The following is a 20,900-nucleotide window of genomic DNA, read 5'->3' on the forward strand; positions in this document are numbered from 1 at the left end:
CCACCATCCCAAATCTTGCAACACAATATATTTTCCTTGAGAAAGGAAAATCTCGCCTGGATTTTGCCAGACCTCCAACCTTAGGAAGTATTGCATCAGTCCTAGGTCCTTCATCTCGAATTTGGAAGCCAACTCCCTCTTACATTGATGAATAAGAGGGTCTGCACCTGTCAGAAAGAGATCGTCCACATAGAGTACCAAGATGAGAGGTCTATCATTCTCAACCTTAAAGTAAAGGTTCGGATTAACTTCACTTCTTGTAAATCCCAACTTCATTAGATAGCTATCAATCCTCTCATACCAAGCTCGAGGTGCTTGCTTCAACCCATAGAGGGCTTTCTTCAACCTGCATACATGTGTCTGACGATCTTGAACTTCAAACCCCTCAGGTTGTTCCACATAGACTTCCTCCTTAAGTGAACCATGCAAGAAGGCAGTCTTGACATCCATCTAGTGTAGATTCCATCCTTGCGAGGCAGCAAGGGCTATAATCGAACATTTGTGGTGTAGCGAGCAACAGGTGCAAATATCTCATCATAATCTACACCTTCCTTTTGAGAGAAGCCTCGAGCAACAAATCTGGCCTTGAACTTCTCAGCACTTCCATCAACACCATGCTTGATCTTGTAGAGCCATTTAGAGGTGACAACAGATTTGTCTTGGGGTCTAGGGACCACATCCCAGACATCATTCTTCGTAATTGAGTCGTACTCTTCATTCATAGCATCCTTCCATACTTGTTGCTTCACAGCTTCTTTGAATGAGCAAGGTTCAGACTGAATATTGGTGCTCATAGCAGTCAAGTACCCTTGGTACCTATTAGGCTTCTTGCTTTCACGAAATGTCCCCCTCAGTGCAACATGTCTCTCGGCATCTTCAAGAGTTTCCCTCAGCCATGAGGGTCTCCTTTTGGAGGAGGAGGGCTCATGAGAAGGAGGATCAATGGGATCCATCAATTCTTCAACATCGGGCATCGACTCATCCTGCGAATCTCCCTGATTTCCTACATCTGCTTCTTTGTCCTTCCTTGGAATAGGAAGGTTGCTAATCTTCCTTAGGGCAGCATCCTCATCGAAGGTGACATCATGACTCAACTCTAGCTCTCTTTGATCAAGCACATAGATTCTATATGCCTTAGAAGTTTCACTATAGCCCACAAAAGTTCTTTTCTTCCCAGATACCTCTAATTTACTTCTCTTTTCTTTCAACACATGAAAGTATACGGGACTACCAAAAATTCTAAAATGAGAAACATCAGGTTTCTTACCAGTGAAAACTTCTTCGGGAGTTTTGGAGTCCAATGCTTGATGAGGGCATCAATTTTGAACGTACACAGCAGTGTTGGTAGCTTCTCCCTTAGGAACTTTGGAAGTCCTTGATCATGAAGCATGGAACGAGTGGCTTCTATAATGGAACGATTCTTCCTTTTAGCAACACCATTTTGTTCAGGAGTATATGTAGTAGTAGTCTCCCTCTTAATGCCAGCTTCCCTGCAATAGTCATTGAATTCATTTGATTCATACTCGATTCCATTATCGGTCCTCAATATCTTGGTCTTCTTCCCTGTTTGATTTTCCACCAAGGCTTTGAAGGCACGGAACCATGAGAACGTCCTTCTTCTTCAAGAAATATATCCAAGTATTTCGAGAGAAGTCATCCACAAAGACAACATAATATAAATATCCTCCTAATGATGTCACAGGCAACATACCAGATAGTTCAAAATGAACCAATTACAAAATGTCTGTGGTCTTGCTATCACTTGAGGGGAATAGTCCCCTTGTATGAATTCCCTCGGCACATCCCTGACATACACCTTCATGCTCTATTTTGAATTTGGGCATACCTGTAACCATATTCCTTGCATCGGGTAGAGCCTTATAATGAAGATGAGCAAACCTCCGGTGCCATAGTTCGGATTGAAGAGATGTGTCGCAAGACATGGCTCCCAGTTGACTTCCTCCAACTTGATATAAACTGTCAACTCTGACTCCAAAAGTAAATGCTTCTTTGAAATTTCTTTTCCACACACGTACCTTTCCATCGATGAATGCCACCTTGAATCCTTTGTCTTCCATCGCCGAGATAGACACTAGATTCTTCTTTAGATCAGGTACATATAGTACTTCTTGAAGATGAACGGTGTTACCTTGATTCAATTGAAGGGTAACATTCCCAACTCCCTTCACGGGATAGGTGGCATTGTCTCCAAGGATAATTTCCAAATTTGTATCCTTCTCTATCAGATTTGAAAGAGCTTCCTTGTACCCGTTGAAGTGCCTTGAGGCACCACTATCAATCAACCAATTTCCCAAAGTATCTAAAGGAGAGGCAGTAGAGAGGGAAAATAGAAGATAAATTCCTTTTGCTTAGAATTTACAACATTAGACTCATCATACCTGGAGTTTCTTGTTCTTTGAAAAGCTCGATCATTTCCAAGTTGAGCAGCAGAAGCATTCCTTTTCCCTTTGTTGTTGAACCTGCCATTTCTTTGATTGTTGTTGTTGCCCTTGGAATGATTATGATCATCATCATGAGATGTGTCCCTTCTATTTGGACACTCCCTAGCAAAGTGACCAAACTTGTTGCAAACGAAGCATCTTCCCTTCCTTCCATTTTTGAATCCCGGTCTTCCTTGACTTTGCTTCTTTGAACCTGCATTGTTCTTCTTCTTGGCATGAGTGGAGAATGCAATAGGATTATTCCTATTCGAAGGCATCTCCAATTCCATCATCCTTGTTTCTTCTTGAGAACATCTAGTCAACAATTCTTCAAAACCTAGAATTCTGTCATTATTGAGAATAGTAGTGTTGAACACATGCCATTCAAGAGGAAGACCTCCAAGGGCAATGAGAGTGAGCTCCCTCTCAGCAATAGCTTCACCAATCGAAAGAAGATCATTTTTTATCTCGGTAATCCTCATGAAGTAGGATTGAATATCCTCACTTTTTCCCTTCTTTATATCCTTCAACTTGTTCTTGAGGAAAATAATTTGATTTGCATTGCTAGATTTGAACATGCCAACCAACCTATCACATATCTCCTTTGATCTATTCAAATCGGAGATGTAAGCAACTAAGTGCTTATGAATAGAATCCCTAGTGATCTTCTTGGTTTTGACTTCACCCTTCTTGTACTTTGTCTTAGCAGTAGCCGGTGCATTTGAAGGAGGTTCCAGAATCTTTCCCTGCACATAATCCATGACATCTTACTCTTCTAAAGTCAAATCAAGAGACATCTTCCATGCATGATAATCATACTTATCATGAAGCTTATCATCAGACTTGAAGTAGGATGTGGAAGCCATTGAGACTTGTTCTTGATCAGTGATTGCTCCTCTTAGTGATTTCTCTTCACTCTTGCTTGGGCTTTGTCTTCACCTCAGCACTGATACCATGTTAATTTTAGGATAACAATGGTATGTTCTATGCTTAGAGCAATTTTACTTCAATTTCTTTATTAGCCCAATATCATATCCACTTTAGCAATCACATCAACATGATAGTAAAATGCAGATAGAACATAAACAATAACAGTAAAAGACAAACCAACACAAGAGGACACAAGATATGGCACCAACCAGGGACAAACCCTTGATCAATTCTTCTTATAATTCTTCAAAAGTTCAGCAGAGAGAGAGTACAATTTACAATATTCACTTGCCCAAACTGATCAGTCAAAATAGCATAAACAGAAAGCCCTAACCAGAAAGTCAATGCTGGTCAACATGGCTGAGATTGACCTCCAAAACAGCTCAGTCAACCATGGTCAACTCGGCCTCCAACAGCTGTCAGCAAGATAATGCAGCCCAAAACACTCCGAAAATAACTAGTCAAATCTGGTCAACGAAAGTCAATGCAACAACTTGAATTAAGGCAATCAACGATGGTCAATGCAGGGGTCAAACTGCCTCAGTTTTTGTGCCCAAAACAGCGGCCTGCCCAAATAGAAGTCTCCCTCACAAAACCGAAGTCAAACAAGGTCAACGCTGGTCAAAGTCATCCCCCTGAAATTTCGGGCTCCTGAAATTTCAGTCAAATATGGTCAACGCAACAGCTAGAAAAGACAATCTTCCTTTCACACGTGTGGAGAGAGAGAGGCCCAGAAATCTGTACCCAATCAAGATGGGAGAGAGAAAGATGAATGAGATGAAATGCCAAAATGACAAGGAGGCACCTTGTATTCATATGCAACGTTGAAAGCTAGAGGAGGCTAATTTGATAGCTGGCCAACCTTGACAATTTGTCCATAATCAAAATAAATTCATAACTTCATTTGTACGTGTCAGAATGGGGTGATCTTTAGATCAATCCTATACCTCTCGGAAAGAGGAATCCAAGAAAAATATCAGCTGCCTCATAAGAGCTTTCCAAAGTGATGTTTGGCCCTATTTGCCAAATTTAACAAAAAGTGAAAGTGCAAAATTTGGGATAAAGAAACAATTACAAATCCAACCAGACGTGAAAATCTAAGTGTCGTTAATAATGAAATATGATCAACCAACAAAACGACTCAAGTAGATGATGGAGATTTAAATGCTGAGTTTAAAGTGCAAAAAGATTCTAAAGTTGAAATCAACAAGAAGCAACTTGCAATTGCTAAGAGTGCCTTATCATTACCCAAATCACAAATTTGTTGCAATAACCAGTCAGCTTCCCAGTGTTGACAATTCTCTAACCAAAGTCAAAATTGTACTTAAAAAAAAATCAAAAATTCAATATGAATGGAAGTCAAAAATGAAATATGTCGAAAGTTACAATCACAAAATATTTAATCAAATACCCCATTATACAATTCTGAAAGCAATCAATCACAGATGGAATGACCTTCTATATTGAGAGAATATTTTTCAAACCTTCACAGGTCTTATCGACTTGTTTCCTCAACCAAGACACCACCAAGATTAGTTAATCAAGTAAGCGAATTACAAGCCGGATTAAAAATATAACCTTCTCCTGATCATGCTTTGAAGACAGGATCCTTTTAAAAGTGTGGACGTGTAATACACAAAAATTATGTCACATACAAGAGTAATAGTAAATACATCATTAACATGAATATATGATAGCAATGGATAGTCTCTTTGGGGACATCTGATAAAAACAGTACAATATAGATAAAATTAACATGGGCCCTAAACAAGGATGACACTAATTTGAAATTGGATCGTAATAAAAATAGAAACTTTAAACCGGTGTTGTCATACTCTTCCTAGACTCCTAAGGAGTCTGGCCAAGTCTCACTAAGTTAGTTGTGGGCCTAGTACACCCCAGGGACTCCCCAATCAAACTCAGCTAACTTATTCGACTCAACTGACTTGGAAGTCTTCGCCTCAAACTCAGGAGCCTAGCACAAATCCATCAAACCCAAAGAAATTACCAAAAATACTCCACATCTGTGATTTGACCAAGTAAAACTTGTTTTGGAGGAAGTTTTAAGAGGGAAATGAAGCGTTTGAGAGCCATTTCTTCCTTGGAAGAGTATTGTGCATTGTCACTGTTAGGGGGCTGAGTTCATTATTTAGGAGAGCAATTAAAAGAGGCTTCATCATCATCACTGATCAGTGATCACTAATTGTTGTGTAAGGACGCTTCAATTCATTAATGGCTATTACCTGAAGGCTGCTGTCTGAAAGAGGTGTCCAAATCTCATTAATATAATCTTTTGCACAAAATTTACCATATTTTGAGTTTTTCTCTTTCCAGTCTTAGTTAAGTCTTTTCCTAGTCTATGTTAAGTCTTTGTCAAGTCTTTTTAGAGTCTATGCCAAGTCTTTGTCGAGTCTATTCCAAGTCTTTTCCAAGTCGCCAAGTCCCAGGCCAACTGAGTCTTTGCCAAGTCGCCAAGTCCCAGGCCAGCTGAGTCTTTGCCACTTTTCTTTAAACAGAAATGAAGAAGACTCGGCAATGAAGGTTGCTATGGAGGAAGCCCGAGTCTGCGAGGCCAAAGATGTGGTTGGCAGTGTGAAGGGCCCTACACTTGTCCCATCCACTACCACTTGCCTCCAAAGCACTACATAGTCAAGAATTGCACAAAACAATTAAAGATTACAAAATTGATAATAATAAAAAAGTGAAAGACAAAAGGACCATAAACTGGAATGCTCACAGCAAAAGCCAAAGAAGAGCACTGGAGTTATGAAGTTCGGGATGCTTTGCCTTCCAGATGCTCTGAGCAATCTAACTCAGTCTCTACACCTCTGCACAATGTTGGAGCAAGGATTCTTTGGCAAAGAAGAAGAAGATTGCACAGGAAATTTTCTAAGATTGTAATCTGTAGAAGCTCCAGATTAAAAAAATAAAATATAAAAAAGCTGATTATAATTCTGCAATTGCTGAGAAAAGCCATTATATGCCAGTTTACCATTTGGGTTTCCAGGGTAACCCTCTGTTATCTTATGGTGTGTTAATTGATTGTATGGTTGATAATTGCTATCAGTTGCTTCGTCTTGGCATATGGCTGTCTTTTCTGTTCAATTAACAAACCAAATCACTGCCAATACTCATTTTTTCAAGCCACTGTGAAGGCCACAAAAGCTGGTTATCTCAAACCATTCAATTGAGAGCTAGAGGAGATCGACAGTCTATGGGAACATAATTGTTGGCTACTATTTCCTTTTCCAGACTAGATTTCTATCTTAATTGCTGGAAATCAGCAATTTACTCCTTCCTTGGCTGTTGTATTGCTGGAGAGAAACCATATGTCTAGCTCTTCTCTTGTATTTACTGGAATTTTATTACAGTACATCACTGCAAAACTTGCTTTGATTTCTTAAGCATCTCCGCAATCGTTCACACAATCAATTAACAACAGCTATGTTTGCTGAGATATATGTGTGGAATTGAGAACCCAATCTCATAATTGGATTGATTGCTGGTTTAAGTGACTAAGTGTTATAAATGCTTAGCCACTGGCATAGTGTGTTTGCCAGTAAGCTGGTGTGTCCAATTGTCGTGTTAACCACATAGTACAGCCTTGTATTCGCAGTTTTGTATAGAGTACTCTGTTTGATCTCTTCCTATTAACTCAATGTTGACTATCTCCTCAGGTGCATGATTAATCTCATAAATCTGACCATTCCTTTGATTGGAATGTGCTGAGCATTGGACTACAAACGTAACAGCAAAGCATGATATTAGCTACAGCCATATTTTATAAGCAAACAAACAAGAAGCATAACCAAACCAAAACATAAATCTTCAGCCTTGCATTTGCAGTTTTGCATAGCGTACTCTGTTTGATCTCTTCATATTAACTCAATGTTGAATTTCTCCTCAAGTGCATGATTAGCCTCATACAATCTGACCATTCCTTTGATTGGAACGTGCTGAGCATTCGACCAAACGTAACAGCAAAGCATGATATTAGCTACAGCCATATTTTAAAAGCAAACAAACAAACAAGAAGCATAACCAAACCAAAACATAAATCTTCTTTTCAGTATTGAATCCATATAGATGAAGCATTCTCTCAGCCTATGTTGCACGAAACTTCTAAGAACCCGGCATTCCGGGCCGTACCCATACCCGATATTTCGAAACTCGACCGAAACTTGGTCGAAACTCGACCATCATGTAATTATCTATGAGAGTTCATAGAGACTTGGTTTTCCTTCTAAATTGTCATCTATGGCTCTTATTCCCTTCTTTCTTGCAAGATAACGTGTTATTCACTTTTTTATAAATTTCTTATATATATATATATATATATAGATATAAACACACACATATGACCTTTCAGCCATTGTTTCCATTTATGGGAGGTGACATTTCTAAACATACCCATTTCGGAAACTCTGAAACATTTCAGTGCTTCGTGTAACTTAGCTCTCAGCTAGTTTATAAATTGCAGAGATATGACAATTTATTTTGTGGTAAGCTTCCATGTTGATGAGGTGGATGATGCAGGAGCATGAGACTTGGGGGAAAATGGCTTCAAACTTATTCCAAAAATACAAAAAAATTTACAAGCAAAGGAGTGGGATCCTTTAGCCATCAATTTCCATGTTTTTCTAGTTAAACATAGAGCTAGAATATAGGATTTGATCATGATGTAATAAGTTTTAGTTAGTTAGTTGTAGTGGAGATTCTCGAGGAGAATGCCTCGCAGAACAGATAGGATTAATAAATTTTAGCCTTTGAATTAGGATCTGGTTGTTAGGATGAACTAGTACTTATGTAATTTTCACGCTATTGTAAAGGGATTTTGACTGTTGAAGAAATTTGGCTTCCTTGGAGCGAATTCAGTAGATTTGGAAGATTTAGTTCTATGTATGTGAATGATAAATTCTCTGTCAAATCCCGAAGGATAATCTCCTTCAAAATCATTGTTTATCGTGAATTTCCAAGTTTAAATGGTGTTTTGTGAAATTGGTTAAAACTGTGTCGATTTTGTTAAATTCCGTGTTTTTCCTTTTAAACTGAGTTTATCGTAAATTCTGAGTATATCAAGCGGAAGGTTGAGATTTGTAGAGGGAAAACCACAGACAGAGACTGAGGCAGATCAACGGTGTTCGGCACGGAAATCAACCAACAGTTAACGAGGTACCCCAAGTGGTTATCGGGCACAAGAAAGGTCGTAAGCGGTATTCACCGTTTGGGCTCCGATTCCATACAGAACGTGCCACGTAGTGGAGAGGAGAGCGAGAGAAACCACTTATCGGGCGGGTTTAAGGTGCGTAGGTTAGCTGGCCGATATGTTTGTGAGCCGTCAGATCTATTGGTGTGAGATCGACGGTTGACAGAGGTGGAGCAGGTTCGAGATCGGGGAGTATTGTAACCGTTGGATCTTGGATAGATCAACGGTGAAGAAGAGGAGCTGACGACAATTATAAATGCAGGTATATAATCTTTAAAGTCCGACTTTTGTGTTGGCGCGTTGTTTTCCATGTAATTCTATGTATTTCCGCTAAAGTGTTGTGGCCCCGATTTATAAAGAAAATTGGCTAAGTTGTATGGTTCCGGGTTTCTAAAGGCGGATTTCAAGTTTTATTAAGCTATGGTTTATATCACCGTCGGGTCCAAACTAGTGGAGGTTTAGTGGAACTCTACGGTTCTTGGACGAGTCTGCTAACCTAGTGATGCTCAAAAAGGTTATCGGTGTATTGTGATTGTCGATAGCGAAGTGCAATAGTGTATTCCATTTCTTATGGAATAACTCCGTCAATGGTGTATTTTGCGTGTTAACGCATTTCTTTTGGGGAAACAGGGCCGATAGTGTTAAGTGCCTCTGTTATGAAATTGTGCCCAATAACGAAGGTTTGGGCTATTAATAACAAAAGGATTGGTTATAGCGGCCAAAAAGGGAAAAATCAATCAAACAATTAGTCTAGAAATAGATGATTGATACTCCAGTTGAGAAAGACGAAGGGATTCTGCCAGAATTAGAGGAAGTTGTATCAAGGTTTGAACATTTGTCAATTACGCCTGTACCCCCGCCATCATTAGTGGTATCAGAGCAACCTGTTGACACTGAATTGAATCTCAGAAGTAAGAGAAGGAAGTCCAATATGGCTTTCAAATTTGGAAGAGGACGAGGACGTGGTAGAAGAGGATGACCAGTTGCAAATGCTGAGGTGATGGAAGCTATGCAACAGATGTAATCTAGATTAGAAGCATTAACAGTAGGGAGAAATATAGATGATGGGGATGTTAGTGAGCCTGAGGTTGAAACTAAAGAAGAGGAGGAAACTGTAGCAGTTACTCCTGAGATGAGATTCTTCTAATCAGTGTTGAGATCCACAGCTAGGCCAAAAACTAAGGTTTCAATATATGCAGGAGGATTGAATCCAGAAGAATTGATAGACTGGATTAATGGCATGGATAAATTCTTTGATTATGAAGAAACAGAAGATGAGAATAAAGTAAAGTTTGTTGTCACCAAGCTAAAAGGACATGCAGCACTTTGGTGGGATGGAGTGCAGGCAGAAAGAAAGAGTCTTGGCAAGCAACCAATCAGAAATTGGAATAGGATGGTAGCAAAGCTAAGAGGTAAGTTTCTACCAAGTAATTATCAACAAACCTTGTTCAAACAGATGCAGAATCTTAGACAGAGGTCTATGACAATGAGAGAATATACAGAGGAATTCTATAAGGTAAGTATAAGAGTTGGACAAACTCAGGATACAGATGAGAAGGTGGCTAGATATGTGAATGGTCTTAGGATGGACATTCAAGATGAGATAAGTATATTGTCTCCTAAAACAGTAGAAGAAGCTTATCAAATGGTACTGAAAGCTGAAGAAAAACTCATGAGGAAGCAGTCTGCCAGAGGAAGAGGTACTTTCCGAGGAAAAGGAAGTCAAGGTGGTAGAGGAAGATCTATAGCACCTAAAGATGGAGCTAGCAGCAGCTCAACCCAGCATGCAACCACAGGAGGTGATGCAGGTGGCAGAGGGAGTTTTTCCAGAGGAAGAGGAGGCAGAGGCAGAGGAAGAGAAGTAAGATGTTACAGATGTAACAAACTGGGACACAGAGCTTTTGAATGCCTTGAGAATGCAGGAACAAGTCAAAGGAATGCAATTGTTTCTCAAGTTGAGGAAGAAGCAGCAGTAGTGACAGAAGAAGAAAATGTACCAGAGAGAGAAGAATCTTTGGTAGTCAATAAAGTTTTGCTCAAGCCAGCGAAAGAGATAGTTGAACCATCACAAAGAAAGACTTTGTTCATAACAATGTGTAAGGTTCAAGGGAAATGCTGTCAAATAATCATTGATAGTGGCAGCACTGATAATTTGGTCTCTACAGAAGTGGTGGAGAAATTGAAGCTGAAGACAATGAGACATCCAACACCTTACAAGGTGGCGTGGTTACAAAAGGGACATCAGTTGTTAGTGAATGAACAATGTGAAGTGGAGTTGCAGTTGCAGTTGGGCAAATATAAGGATAAAATTGTATGTGATGTGATGCCCATGGATGTGTGTCACGTATTGCTTGGAAGACCTTGGCAATATGATAGAGGAGCTATGCATGATGGGAAAAGAAACACCTACAAGTTTGGTAAAAATGGTATCAATCATACATTGTTGCCTATGAAAGAAGAGGATGCATTAGGAAAGAAGACTAATCAAAAAACCCTATTACTAGGAAGAAAGGAATACTTACAGCAGATTAAAGAAAATGAGGTAAATTTTGCTGTAATTTGCAAGCCCAAAGTAATAATGACTTCTACTAAAGTTTATGATTTACCCATTGAAATTCAAGAAATGTTGGACAACTATTGTGATATCATTGTTGATGATTTGCCTAATGAGTTACCACCCATTAGAAGAATTAGCCATCATATAGATTTGATTCCTGGAGCAAATCTACCAAACAAAGCAACTTACAGAATTACTCCCACAGAAAATGAAAAGGTTAGGACGCAGGTTCAAGAACTGCTTAACAAAGGACTGATCAAAGAAAGTTTGAGTCCTTGTGCAGTACCAACAGTGTTGAGTCCAAAGAAGATGGAGGCTGGAGAATGTGTATTGATTCAAGAGCCATCAATAAAATCACAATCAGGTACAGATTTCCTTTACTTAGAATAGAAGATTTGATGGATTGTTTGAGTGGAGCAAAGTATTTTACAAAACTAGATCTTAAGAGTGGTTATCATCAAATAAGGATAAGAGAAGGGGATGAGTGGAAAACTGCTTTTAAGACAAATGAAGGATTGTATGAATGGAGAGTAATGCCTTTTGGGTTGTCAAATGCACCAAGTACGTTTATGAGACTCATGAATGAAGTTCTTAAGGAGTTTATTGGTAAATTTGTAGTAGTATATTTGGACGATATATTAGTTTACAGCAGGTCTAAGAAAGAGCACATGAGACACCTGAATTATGCCTTACAAAGGTTACAACAAGAGAAATTATTGCTGAATTTGAAGAAATGTTCATTCATGAAAGATGAATTAGTGTATTTGGGTTTTGTTGTTTCCGCTGAAGGATTGAAGATGGATCCAGAAAATATCAAGGCCATCATGGAGTGGCCTTCACCTAAAAGTATCTTTGAGGTAAGAAGTTTTCATGGTCTTGCTAGTTTTTATAGGAAATTCATAAAGAATTTTAGTAAGATCAATGCTCCTATTGTTGAGACTATAAAGAAGGATAAACAACCATTTAGATGGACTGCTGAAGCAAAAAAGAATTTTCAGCTGTTGAAGAAGAAGATCACTGAAAAACCTATTTTGGTTCTACCTGATTTTAATAAACCTTTCCAAGTAAAATGTGATGCCAATGGAGAAGCTATTGGAGGTGTTTTAAGTCAAGAAGACAAACCTATAGCTTATTTTAGTGAAAAGTTGAATGACTCAAAGAAGAAGTATTATTCTTATGATAAAGAGTTTTATGCAGTTGTGTAGTCATTGAAGAAGTGGAGGCATTATCTAATGTCAAAAGAATTCATACTTTATTCAGATAACCATGCATTGCAGTATATTATGCAACAGCCAAAGCTTAACCAGAAACATGCCAAATGGGTACAGTATCTTCAAGGCTTCCATTTTGTCTTGAAGCATATAAATGGCCAATCAAACAAAGTTGCAAATGCTTTAAGTAGGAGAAATACATTACTTCTAGAGAGTCAAATTCAAGTGTTGGGTTTTGTTTTTCTTAAAGAACTCTATGGGACAGATTTAGATTTTAAAGAGGCATTTAAAGCTTGTAAGAATCATGTTTTGATGGATAGGAATAAATGGTTGGATTATTTCTTACAAGATGGATTGATGTTTAAGAGAAATCAGTTGTGCATACCAAATTGTTCTATGAGGGAGAACTTAATCAAAGAAAAACATAGTGGTGGACTTGCACGACATTTTGGTATAGATAAGACTTATGAGCAGTTGAACAGATTTTATTTCTGGCCGAAAATGAGATCTGAAGTGTAAAAGTATGTGAAAACTTGCAAAGTCTGTCAATATGCAAAGGGAGGAAGCCAAAACACAAGTTTGTATATTCCATTATCAATTTTAGATAGGCCTTGGGATATGGTAAGTATGGATTTTGTTTTGGGCTTACCAAAGACTCAAAGAGGAAATGATTCAATTTTTGTTGTAGTGGACAGATTTTCAAGAATGGCACATTTTATTCCATGGTATAAAACTAGTGATGCTACTCACATTGCTAATTTGTTTTTCAAGGAGATTGTAAGATTGCATGGGTTGCCTAAGAGTATTGTTTCAGATAGGGATTCATTTCTGGAGGACACTACAGAAAAAGTTGGGAACTAAACTGAATTTCAGCTCTGCCTATCATCCACAGACTAATGGACAGACTGAAGTTGTGAACAGGAGTTTGGGTAATCTTTTAAGGAGTCTTACTGCAAAAAATCCAAAGTAGTGGGATCAAGTATTGACACAGGTTGAATATGCATATAATGACTCACCTAACAAGAGTACAAGACAGAGTCCATTCCATATAGTTTATGGAATGCATCCAAGAGGAGTATCTGAGTTAAGAAACTTGGGAAAAGATGAGATGAGAAGTGCAGAGGGAGAAGATTTTGCTTCAGAAATACAAGCAATACATGAACAGGTGAAACAACAGCTACAGGATAGCAACATCAAGTACAAAAACAGAGCAGACATGAGAAGAAGAGAAGTGAACTTTGAAGTTGGAGATTTGGTTTTAGCACACCTAAGGAAGGAAAGATTTCCAAAGAGGGAGTATAACAAATTGAAGTTCAAGAAAATTGGACCATGCAGAGTATTGAGGAAATTTTCTGCAAATGCATATGAAATTGAATTACCCCCTGATGTTGGAATATCTCCAATTTTCAATGTTGCTGATTTGTACAAGTATGAAGGTGAAATTGCAAAAGATACAGAAGAAGACCAAGAGACACAAGAAATTGACTGGGTAAAACAGTTACCTACAGCAAAGGAATTACAACCAGAAAGGATTTTAGACAAGAAAGTGTTCAAGAAAACCAAAGGACAGGAGTACTTCCAGTACGTGGTCAAATGGAAGGATCAGCCAATTGTTGAAGCTACTTGGGTAACAAAAAACATGCTACAGAAGTTGGGCAATTCTGTAGAAGAGCTCATGGACAAGAGCCCATGAAGAATTTTGTCCTCAGGAGTCTGATGCAAGAGCATGAGACTTGGAGGAAAAAGGCTTCAAACTTATTCCAAAAATACAAAAAAAATTACAAGCAAAGGAGTGGGATCCTTTAGCCATCAATTTCCATGTTTTTCTAGTTAAACATAGAGCTAGAATATAGGATTTGATCATGATGTAATAAGTTTTAGTTAGTTAGCTGTAGTGGAGATTCTCAAGGAGAATGCCTCGCAAAACAGATAGGATTAATAAATTTTAGCCTTTGAATTAGGATCTGGTTGTTAGGATGAACCAGTACTTATGTAATTTTCATGCTATTGTAAAGGGATTTTGACTGTTGAAGAAATTTGGCTTCCTTGGAGCGAATTCAGTAGATTTGGAAGATTTAGTTCTGTGTATGTGAATGATAAATTCTCTGTCAAATCCCGAAGGATAATCTCCTTCGAAATCTCTATTTATTGTGAATTTCCAAGTTTAAATGGTGTTTTGTGAAATTGGTTAAAACTGTGTCGATTGTGTTAAATTCCGTGTTTTTCCTTTTAAACTAAGTTTATCGTAAATTCTGAGTATATCAAGCGGAAGGTTGAGATTTGTAGAGGGAAAACCACAGATAGAGACCGAGGCAGATCAACGGTGTTCGGCGTGGAAATCAACCAACAGTTAACGAAGTGGTTTGAAGAAACCCCAAGTGGTTATCGGGCGCAAGAAAGGCCGTAAGCGATATTCACCGTTTGGGCTCCGATTCCATACAGAACATGCCACATAGCGGAGAGGAGAGCGAGAGAAACCACTTATCGGGCAGGTTTAAGGTGCGCAGGTTAGCTGGCCGATATGTTTGTGAGCCGTCAGATCTATTGGTGTGAGATCGACAGTTGACAGAGGTGGAGCAGGTTCGAGATCGGGGAGTATTGTAACCGTTGGATCTTGGATAGATCAACGGTGAAGAAGAGGAGCCGACGACAATTATAAACGCGGGTATATAATCTTTAAAGTCCGGCTTTTGTGTTGGCGCGTTGTTTTCCATGTAATTCTATGTATTTCCGCTAAAGTGTTGTGGCCCGATTTATAAAGAAAATCGGCTAAGTTGTATGGTTCCGGGTTTCTAAAGGCAGATTTCAAGTTTTATTAAGCTATGGTTTATATCACCGTCGGGTCCGAACTAGTGGAGGTTTAGTGGAACTCTATGGTTCTTGGACGAGTCTGCTAACCTAGTGATGCTCGAAGTATTGTGACTGTCGATAGCGAAGTGCGATAGTGTTATTCCATTTCTTATGGAATAACTCCGCCGATGGTGTATTTTGCCTGTTAACGCATTTCTTTTGGGGAAACAGGGCCAATAGTGTTAAGTGCCTCTGTTATGAAATTGTGCCCGATAACAAAGGTTTGGGCTATTAATTACAAAAGGATTGGTTATAGCGGCCAAAGAGGGAAAAATCAATTAAACAATTAGTGTAGAAATAGATGACTGATACTCCAGTTGAGAAAGACGAAGGGATTCCGCCAGAATTAGAGGAAGTTGTATCAAGGTTTGAACGTTTGCAATTACGCCTGTACCCCCGCCATCAGTGGACAGGCCATTGGCCCACTCTCTATAGATCAGACACACACAAATTGAGAAATCAACCAAAGTTAAGCCCGAGGGCCTAGCTTGACTGGGTGTCACTAATGTTATTGGGCATTTAGCTAGCTTGTGCCCATAGGTGACCAATTCAAATCCCCCTGGGTGAGGCACATTGACCTACACTGATGAGCTTACTAGGGATGTCCACAAATGTAGGGAAGCATCCCTTGAGTTTTTCTACAAGGTTCTCCTTGGACAAAAAAAATGATAAAAATGGTCCCATCCTTTCATGTGAACCACCCCTCAATGTATATATGATTAACATTGTAGCATTTGTATCTGAGTTACACATATATGGATACGAGAATGGATACATATAGAATACCTTAAGGAAAAAAAAAAAAAATAGAAAATCAAGATACAACATGACAAGGATACGTCAAGTACATACTTACATAAAAAAAGACACATATATATAAGAACTAGGTAAAAAAAATTCAAAAATACCATTCATGGATTACAAATTTGGAAATAAAACCAAAGAGAATGATAACTACGTGGGCCCAGACCCTCTATTTATAACTTGATTTGTAACAAATTCATGTTAGCATTACTCTTTTTGTTTTATTTTTTATTTTTTAAGTTTTACCATCCAAAAGATCCACTTAAACAACCTATACACTAACCAAATTGTCAGTTGAAATAGCCAATACAACATTCCAAAACTCTGAAATGCCACTGAAATGTTTCAGTGGTGTTTCAAAGGAATTTTATAAAAGGAAAGGTTTTCAAAATGCTTAAACGCATTTATGGTACCTTGCAGTGGAGTTTCCAGTAATATAGATTGAATACAGTATCATATCATATCAGCACAAACATTTTCTTTAATCATTTATTGATCTATAGTGGATATTTCATAGTTAATATATGGGTGTGTTCATTACAGTTTAACCTTGAGCAAATATGACAGAATGGATCAAAAATGTGTTTAAGAACTAAATGAAAAATTGAAACACTTTCATTACCCCCATTAACATAAGAGCTTCAGTTCTGGCTTCTTCAGTCTGAGGAACATGTAGATTCATCTCATCTCCATCAAAATCTGCATTGTATGGATTGCAGACCGATTCATTGAATCTGAGAGTTCTCCAAGGCATTACCCTTGCCTGGATAACAAATGAAGGGGACAATTAAAAAATATTTACAGGTTAACAATATAGATAACTTGATATCGCTTATGCCAAAGCCCGTGTAGCAACTAAAACACATGTGAAACAAACTACATAAAATTTAAAAAAGAGATGTATTTTCAGATTCAGTAAGAAATTGATATTAGTGATATGTCACCCTGTGGCACATGATAGACATTCGATGAAGACTTGGTTGCCGGTTAAAAAGTACAATATCTCCATCCTCAAGATGGCGCTCTACTATACAGCCATATTTCAGCTCTGCAGCAACACGTCTTGGATTCCCAATTTTTAATGATCTACATTACCGACCATAGTCACATTAAATAAATTTCCAATATTGCATTCTTCTCACCCTTTGATTGAGATTATTAAAGAGCTATTCCTGCATCAATCATCTTTTTGTTCTTCATCAACTTCCAGAAACATTATAAGTACTTTCATTGAGCAATCAAATACTAAACAAATGCAGAGCACACTATGAGGACATAAACTCACTGTCTTGAACCATCAAGAGAGATAACATAATTTGCCCCGGGGTACTTTGAAGGTCCATTACTAACACACTGCCTCAGTTTCTCAATATTATAGCGTGAAACCTTTTCAGGATATGTCAAGACCATTGCCATCAACATTGGCACAGCTACCTGTAAAACCCAATGTCAAAATGGAAATACCATAATTTTAGCTATGCCGATTTCATAGGATACAAAAAAATATCATCCTTCAGTTAATTAATATATGTCCTTGTTGAAACTAACCTCAGTAACTTTGAGATTAGGATCAGGGGAAATCACAGTCCGTCCAGTAAAATCAACACGCTTTCCAGACAGATTTCCTCGAAACCGACCCTGTTTTCCTTTGAGACGCTGCACAAATCCACGCAATTGTTTTCCAGGAGGCTGCATACCTGGAGGTAGACCTGGAAGGTCACTGTTGATATACATGGCAGCTTGAACTTGGAGCAAGTCCCAGGTTTCCTGAAAAGAAATTTCAAAATTTACAGAAGGGATAAAACAAAAGCACTGAATATCATGAAACCGAAGATGGAAGTGAATAGTAGACATGACAGGTTCTAACAAAGATTAATTAAAATGCCGATCAACAACTGAAGTTTTTTCTCAACAAATACTTTTGTATTTGTTGCAATCTTTTGATGAGACATCTTTTCACTTCACAACTAGTTCCGTTAGTTGCATGGAAAGAATATTTTGTAACACAAATATAGCTAGAATAAGTAAGAAGAGTGAGCATGTCTGTAGGAAATGGAAGAGCATATCTTGTCTTTGCTCCTTTGAATTATTGAAACATAAAATGCATTCGTTTCAAAAGATATATTAGTAATTATATAGCTAAAACAGGCATAGTAAGATCATTCAGACAATGAATAACAATCACATGATTTTCAGAATCTAAATAGAATGAGATATCTGGCAGTGCATAGCAGTAGCAAGGCTTGCTACCAAAGGCTACAAATCAGTCTCGTTCCAAACCTTCTATGGATTCCATCAATATGATTAAAGAATATCAAAACAGAATCTCTGACCTCTATACTGCTTACAGGGCTTCTTAGCAGATGTTTCCCCACAGAACAACACAGCTCTGTTAGTTTTCAGGGTTGAAGTGTTCACACCATGCTTTGGGGGCGCTTCATGTGATGTGGGACCCATGTTGTACGATGAGTCCATGGTTGTTTCATGATGGACTTGCACACAGAAGGTAACTTGCTCATTGACTGCTTCACCTGATATGGATGCTTGATTGACATTTTTCCTTGAAGGGTTGGAGACCTTGTGATACCATGATCACTTCTTTATGTAGCTGGCACATGAAAATAGAGTCGTTTGCATGGAGGGCACCCTGCAATGGAGGAGATTTGGGCATTGTGGAGGAGGGCGTCAAGCCCTAGACAGCAAAGGGTTGCTTGGATCACTTACATGTGTTGAATTTTGTAGCTATGGTCGGTCTTCATAATTAATGGATTATCCCTTCAAATACATGTAATAATGAATAAAAGACATGTTCTTCATGTCGGCTTCAAAAAGATGGAATTTGGAATTTCTAAATTTGAACTTTTGGCTCCAAGAGTATCAAGTCAGCCCTCCAAGTGTTCAAGTCAGCCCAGCTTATAGAGGCACCCATTCGGCCTCCTAGAAGACTATATAAAGGCTTCAACCTCCTCCTCGAAAAGCAATTCGGATCTCTTATTCTCCTGTTCACACATGAAGCACCAGACCAAGATTCTTTTATGGGCAGACCTAATTATCTGAGGCAGACCAAGTTCATAGCAGACTGAATCTTCTGACACAGACCAGATCTCTGAGGAAGGCCGAAATTCTCTGTGCCGGAGTTGACCACAATTCCTGAGGCTACTTATTTGTGTTTGACCAGGTTTGACCTAGTTTTGGTCATGGTCAAGTCTGACCTTGTTTTGATCGAAAAAGATCAGATTGTATCTCTTGTTGAACTGAATAATTTCTCCAAGGGTTGCTGGGTTTTTCTCCAAGTGGATTTTCCCAGGGTAAAATACTTGTGTCCTTTGTTTGGCTGTCTTTTTTATGATCCTACTAGCATTTTTGTTTCTACTGTTGAGATCTTCTGTGCAATTGCTTTATGAAGAATGTGAACACAAGAAAGATTAATTTAAGAAATCATAAGAAGTAATTATGATTTATCAGATTAGAACACCTTTGAAAAATCAACATGGAGGCTACCTTTGGTTGAGGGAATGGACTTGTAAGCAGTTGGACTCAAAGATGGCACATTTCTTTGGAGAGCTGTTGGCGCAATGGAGCACTTGGAGGAGTAGAACCATTTACTTGGAAGATTGCTTGTGTATCATCATCACCTTGGAGCTTGACATGTGTCACATGTGGGAAGCACTTCACATGAGTCTATTTGTTTGTAGTAGGTTGCTTGTAAGGGTTTAGACTCACTTGTGTATTGTTCGCCCCCCTTACCTCTCATATATATAAAGGAAGGAAAGTTTTTCAATCATCATCTTGATCATCTTATGTTTTAGAGATTTGAGGAGAAGATCACTTTACTCTCTCTCTCTCTCTGATTCTTCTTTGTATTTCTCTCTTTTCATCTTGGAGCACTAGGATTATTGGAGGATTCTTTGAATATGCTCAACCTAGAACCTTACCCTACGAAGACTAAGGAGCTATGGTTTGTGAGAAACCCTAGGGGAGAACAATCTTATGCTTAGAAGAAGAGAAGGGAGATGTCTTGCTTGGATCCAAGGAATCGTACTAGTGAGATACTAGTTTGTGGAGGAACTTTGGTGTAGCTAGGGTTTTTCATGGTTTTAACTTTTCCCTAGCTAAGATTTTGGAGCACTGGAGGATTTTGCACAAACCTTGGGATGAGGCTTTGGTATGTACATGAACTTCATTTTGATACATGTATATGAATTTTTGAGCTGTCCAACATTGTGTATTGGCACATTTAATTTTCAGATTGTCTATTTATAGTTGATGTTGTTATCTATACTGTTTACTCCTCTAGGAGAATGAAAACTACCTTAAAAAAGAAAAGAAAAGAAAAAAATACAAGCATACAGGACATGTTTCATTATATGAAATGGTTTCCTTAGCTAAACCTTAGCACTGTATACCACCAGAGACTGATTGCTCTTGACTGCAATACAAGAAAACAGAGTATTGTAACCATGATCAATATGATAAGTCCTGTATGATGCTGACTTTATCTCTTACCACTTACCATACAATTCACTAAAGGACTGCCACTTTCCAAGTGTGCATGTAAGGCCAGATTACTGCTCATGATATGTTGCAGCTTCATTGTAATATCATCTTCATTACTGCACGAAACCTGGAAAGTTCAGAACTAGGAACCATGAACTTAGATGGGATGTATGTTTGAATTGTGATCAACATGAAGTACTGACCTTCCACCATCTGTTACTACTGAAGGACGAATGGCCACAGGGGGAACTGTCAAATGTGTTACAATAAGCTTCTCAGGCCTATCATAAAGATATAGAACTTCACAATCCTGCCATTCCAAATGACTCCTGTCAAACAATACTGAACCGTATAATTGACATCTCTTTCTAATATCATTTCCAAATATAAATACCTCTCAATGA

The 20,900-nt window shown here is 38.4% G+C and overlaps 1 protein-coding gene and 1 non-coding gene across 7 annotated transcripts in view; one reads left to right on the top strand and one right to left on the bottom strand.

The window, feature by feature from the left end:
* The window catches only part of LOC149203292 (DNA-directed RNA polymerase III subunit 1-like), a 450,745-nt gene that overhangs the window by 383,393 nt on the left and 46,452 nt on the right, over window positions 1–20,900 (bottom strand). For all 6 annotated transcript variants that reach the window (XM_089403379.1, XM_089403376.1, XM_089403378.1 and 3 more), the window contains exons 7-12: window positions 20,700–20,806; window positions 20,513–20,612; window positions 17,548–17,766; window positions 17,285–17,433; window positions 16,944–17,085; window positions 16,622–16,762 (exon numbers count right to left, since the gene is read on the bottom strand). In XM_089403379.1, the coding sequence (XP_089259505.1) occupies window positions 16,622–16,762; window positions 16,944–17,085; window positions 17,285–17,433; window positions 17,548–17,766; window positions 20,513–20,612; window positions 20,700–20,806 (858 nt within the window). The remainder of the gene's footprint in view (window positions 1–16,621; window positions 16,763–16,943; window positions 17,086–17,284; window positions 17,434–17,547; window positions 17,767–20,512; window positions 20,613–20,699; window positions 20,807–20,900) is intronic.
* LOC149203294 (U6 spliceosomal RNA) lies at window positions 5,078–5,179 on the top strand. Its single transcript, XR_016254093.1, has one exon. It is a non-coding gene; the product is annotated as a U6 spliceosomal RNA (small nuclear RNA).

Source organism: Pinus tabuliformis, chromosome 2_1 (assembly GCF_031772625.1).
Source record: "Pinus tabuliformis cultivar Carrire ecotype Pingquan chromosome 2_1, CPIR1, whole genome shotgun sequence".
NCBI classification, from domain to species: domain Eukaryota; kingdom Viridiplantae; phylum Streptophyta; class Pinopsida; order Pinales; family Pinaceae; genus Pinus; species Pinus tabuliformis.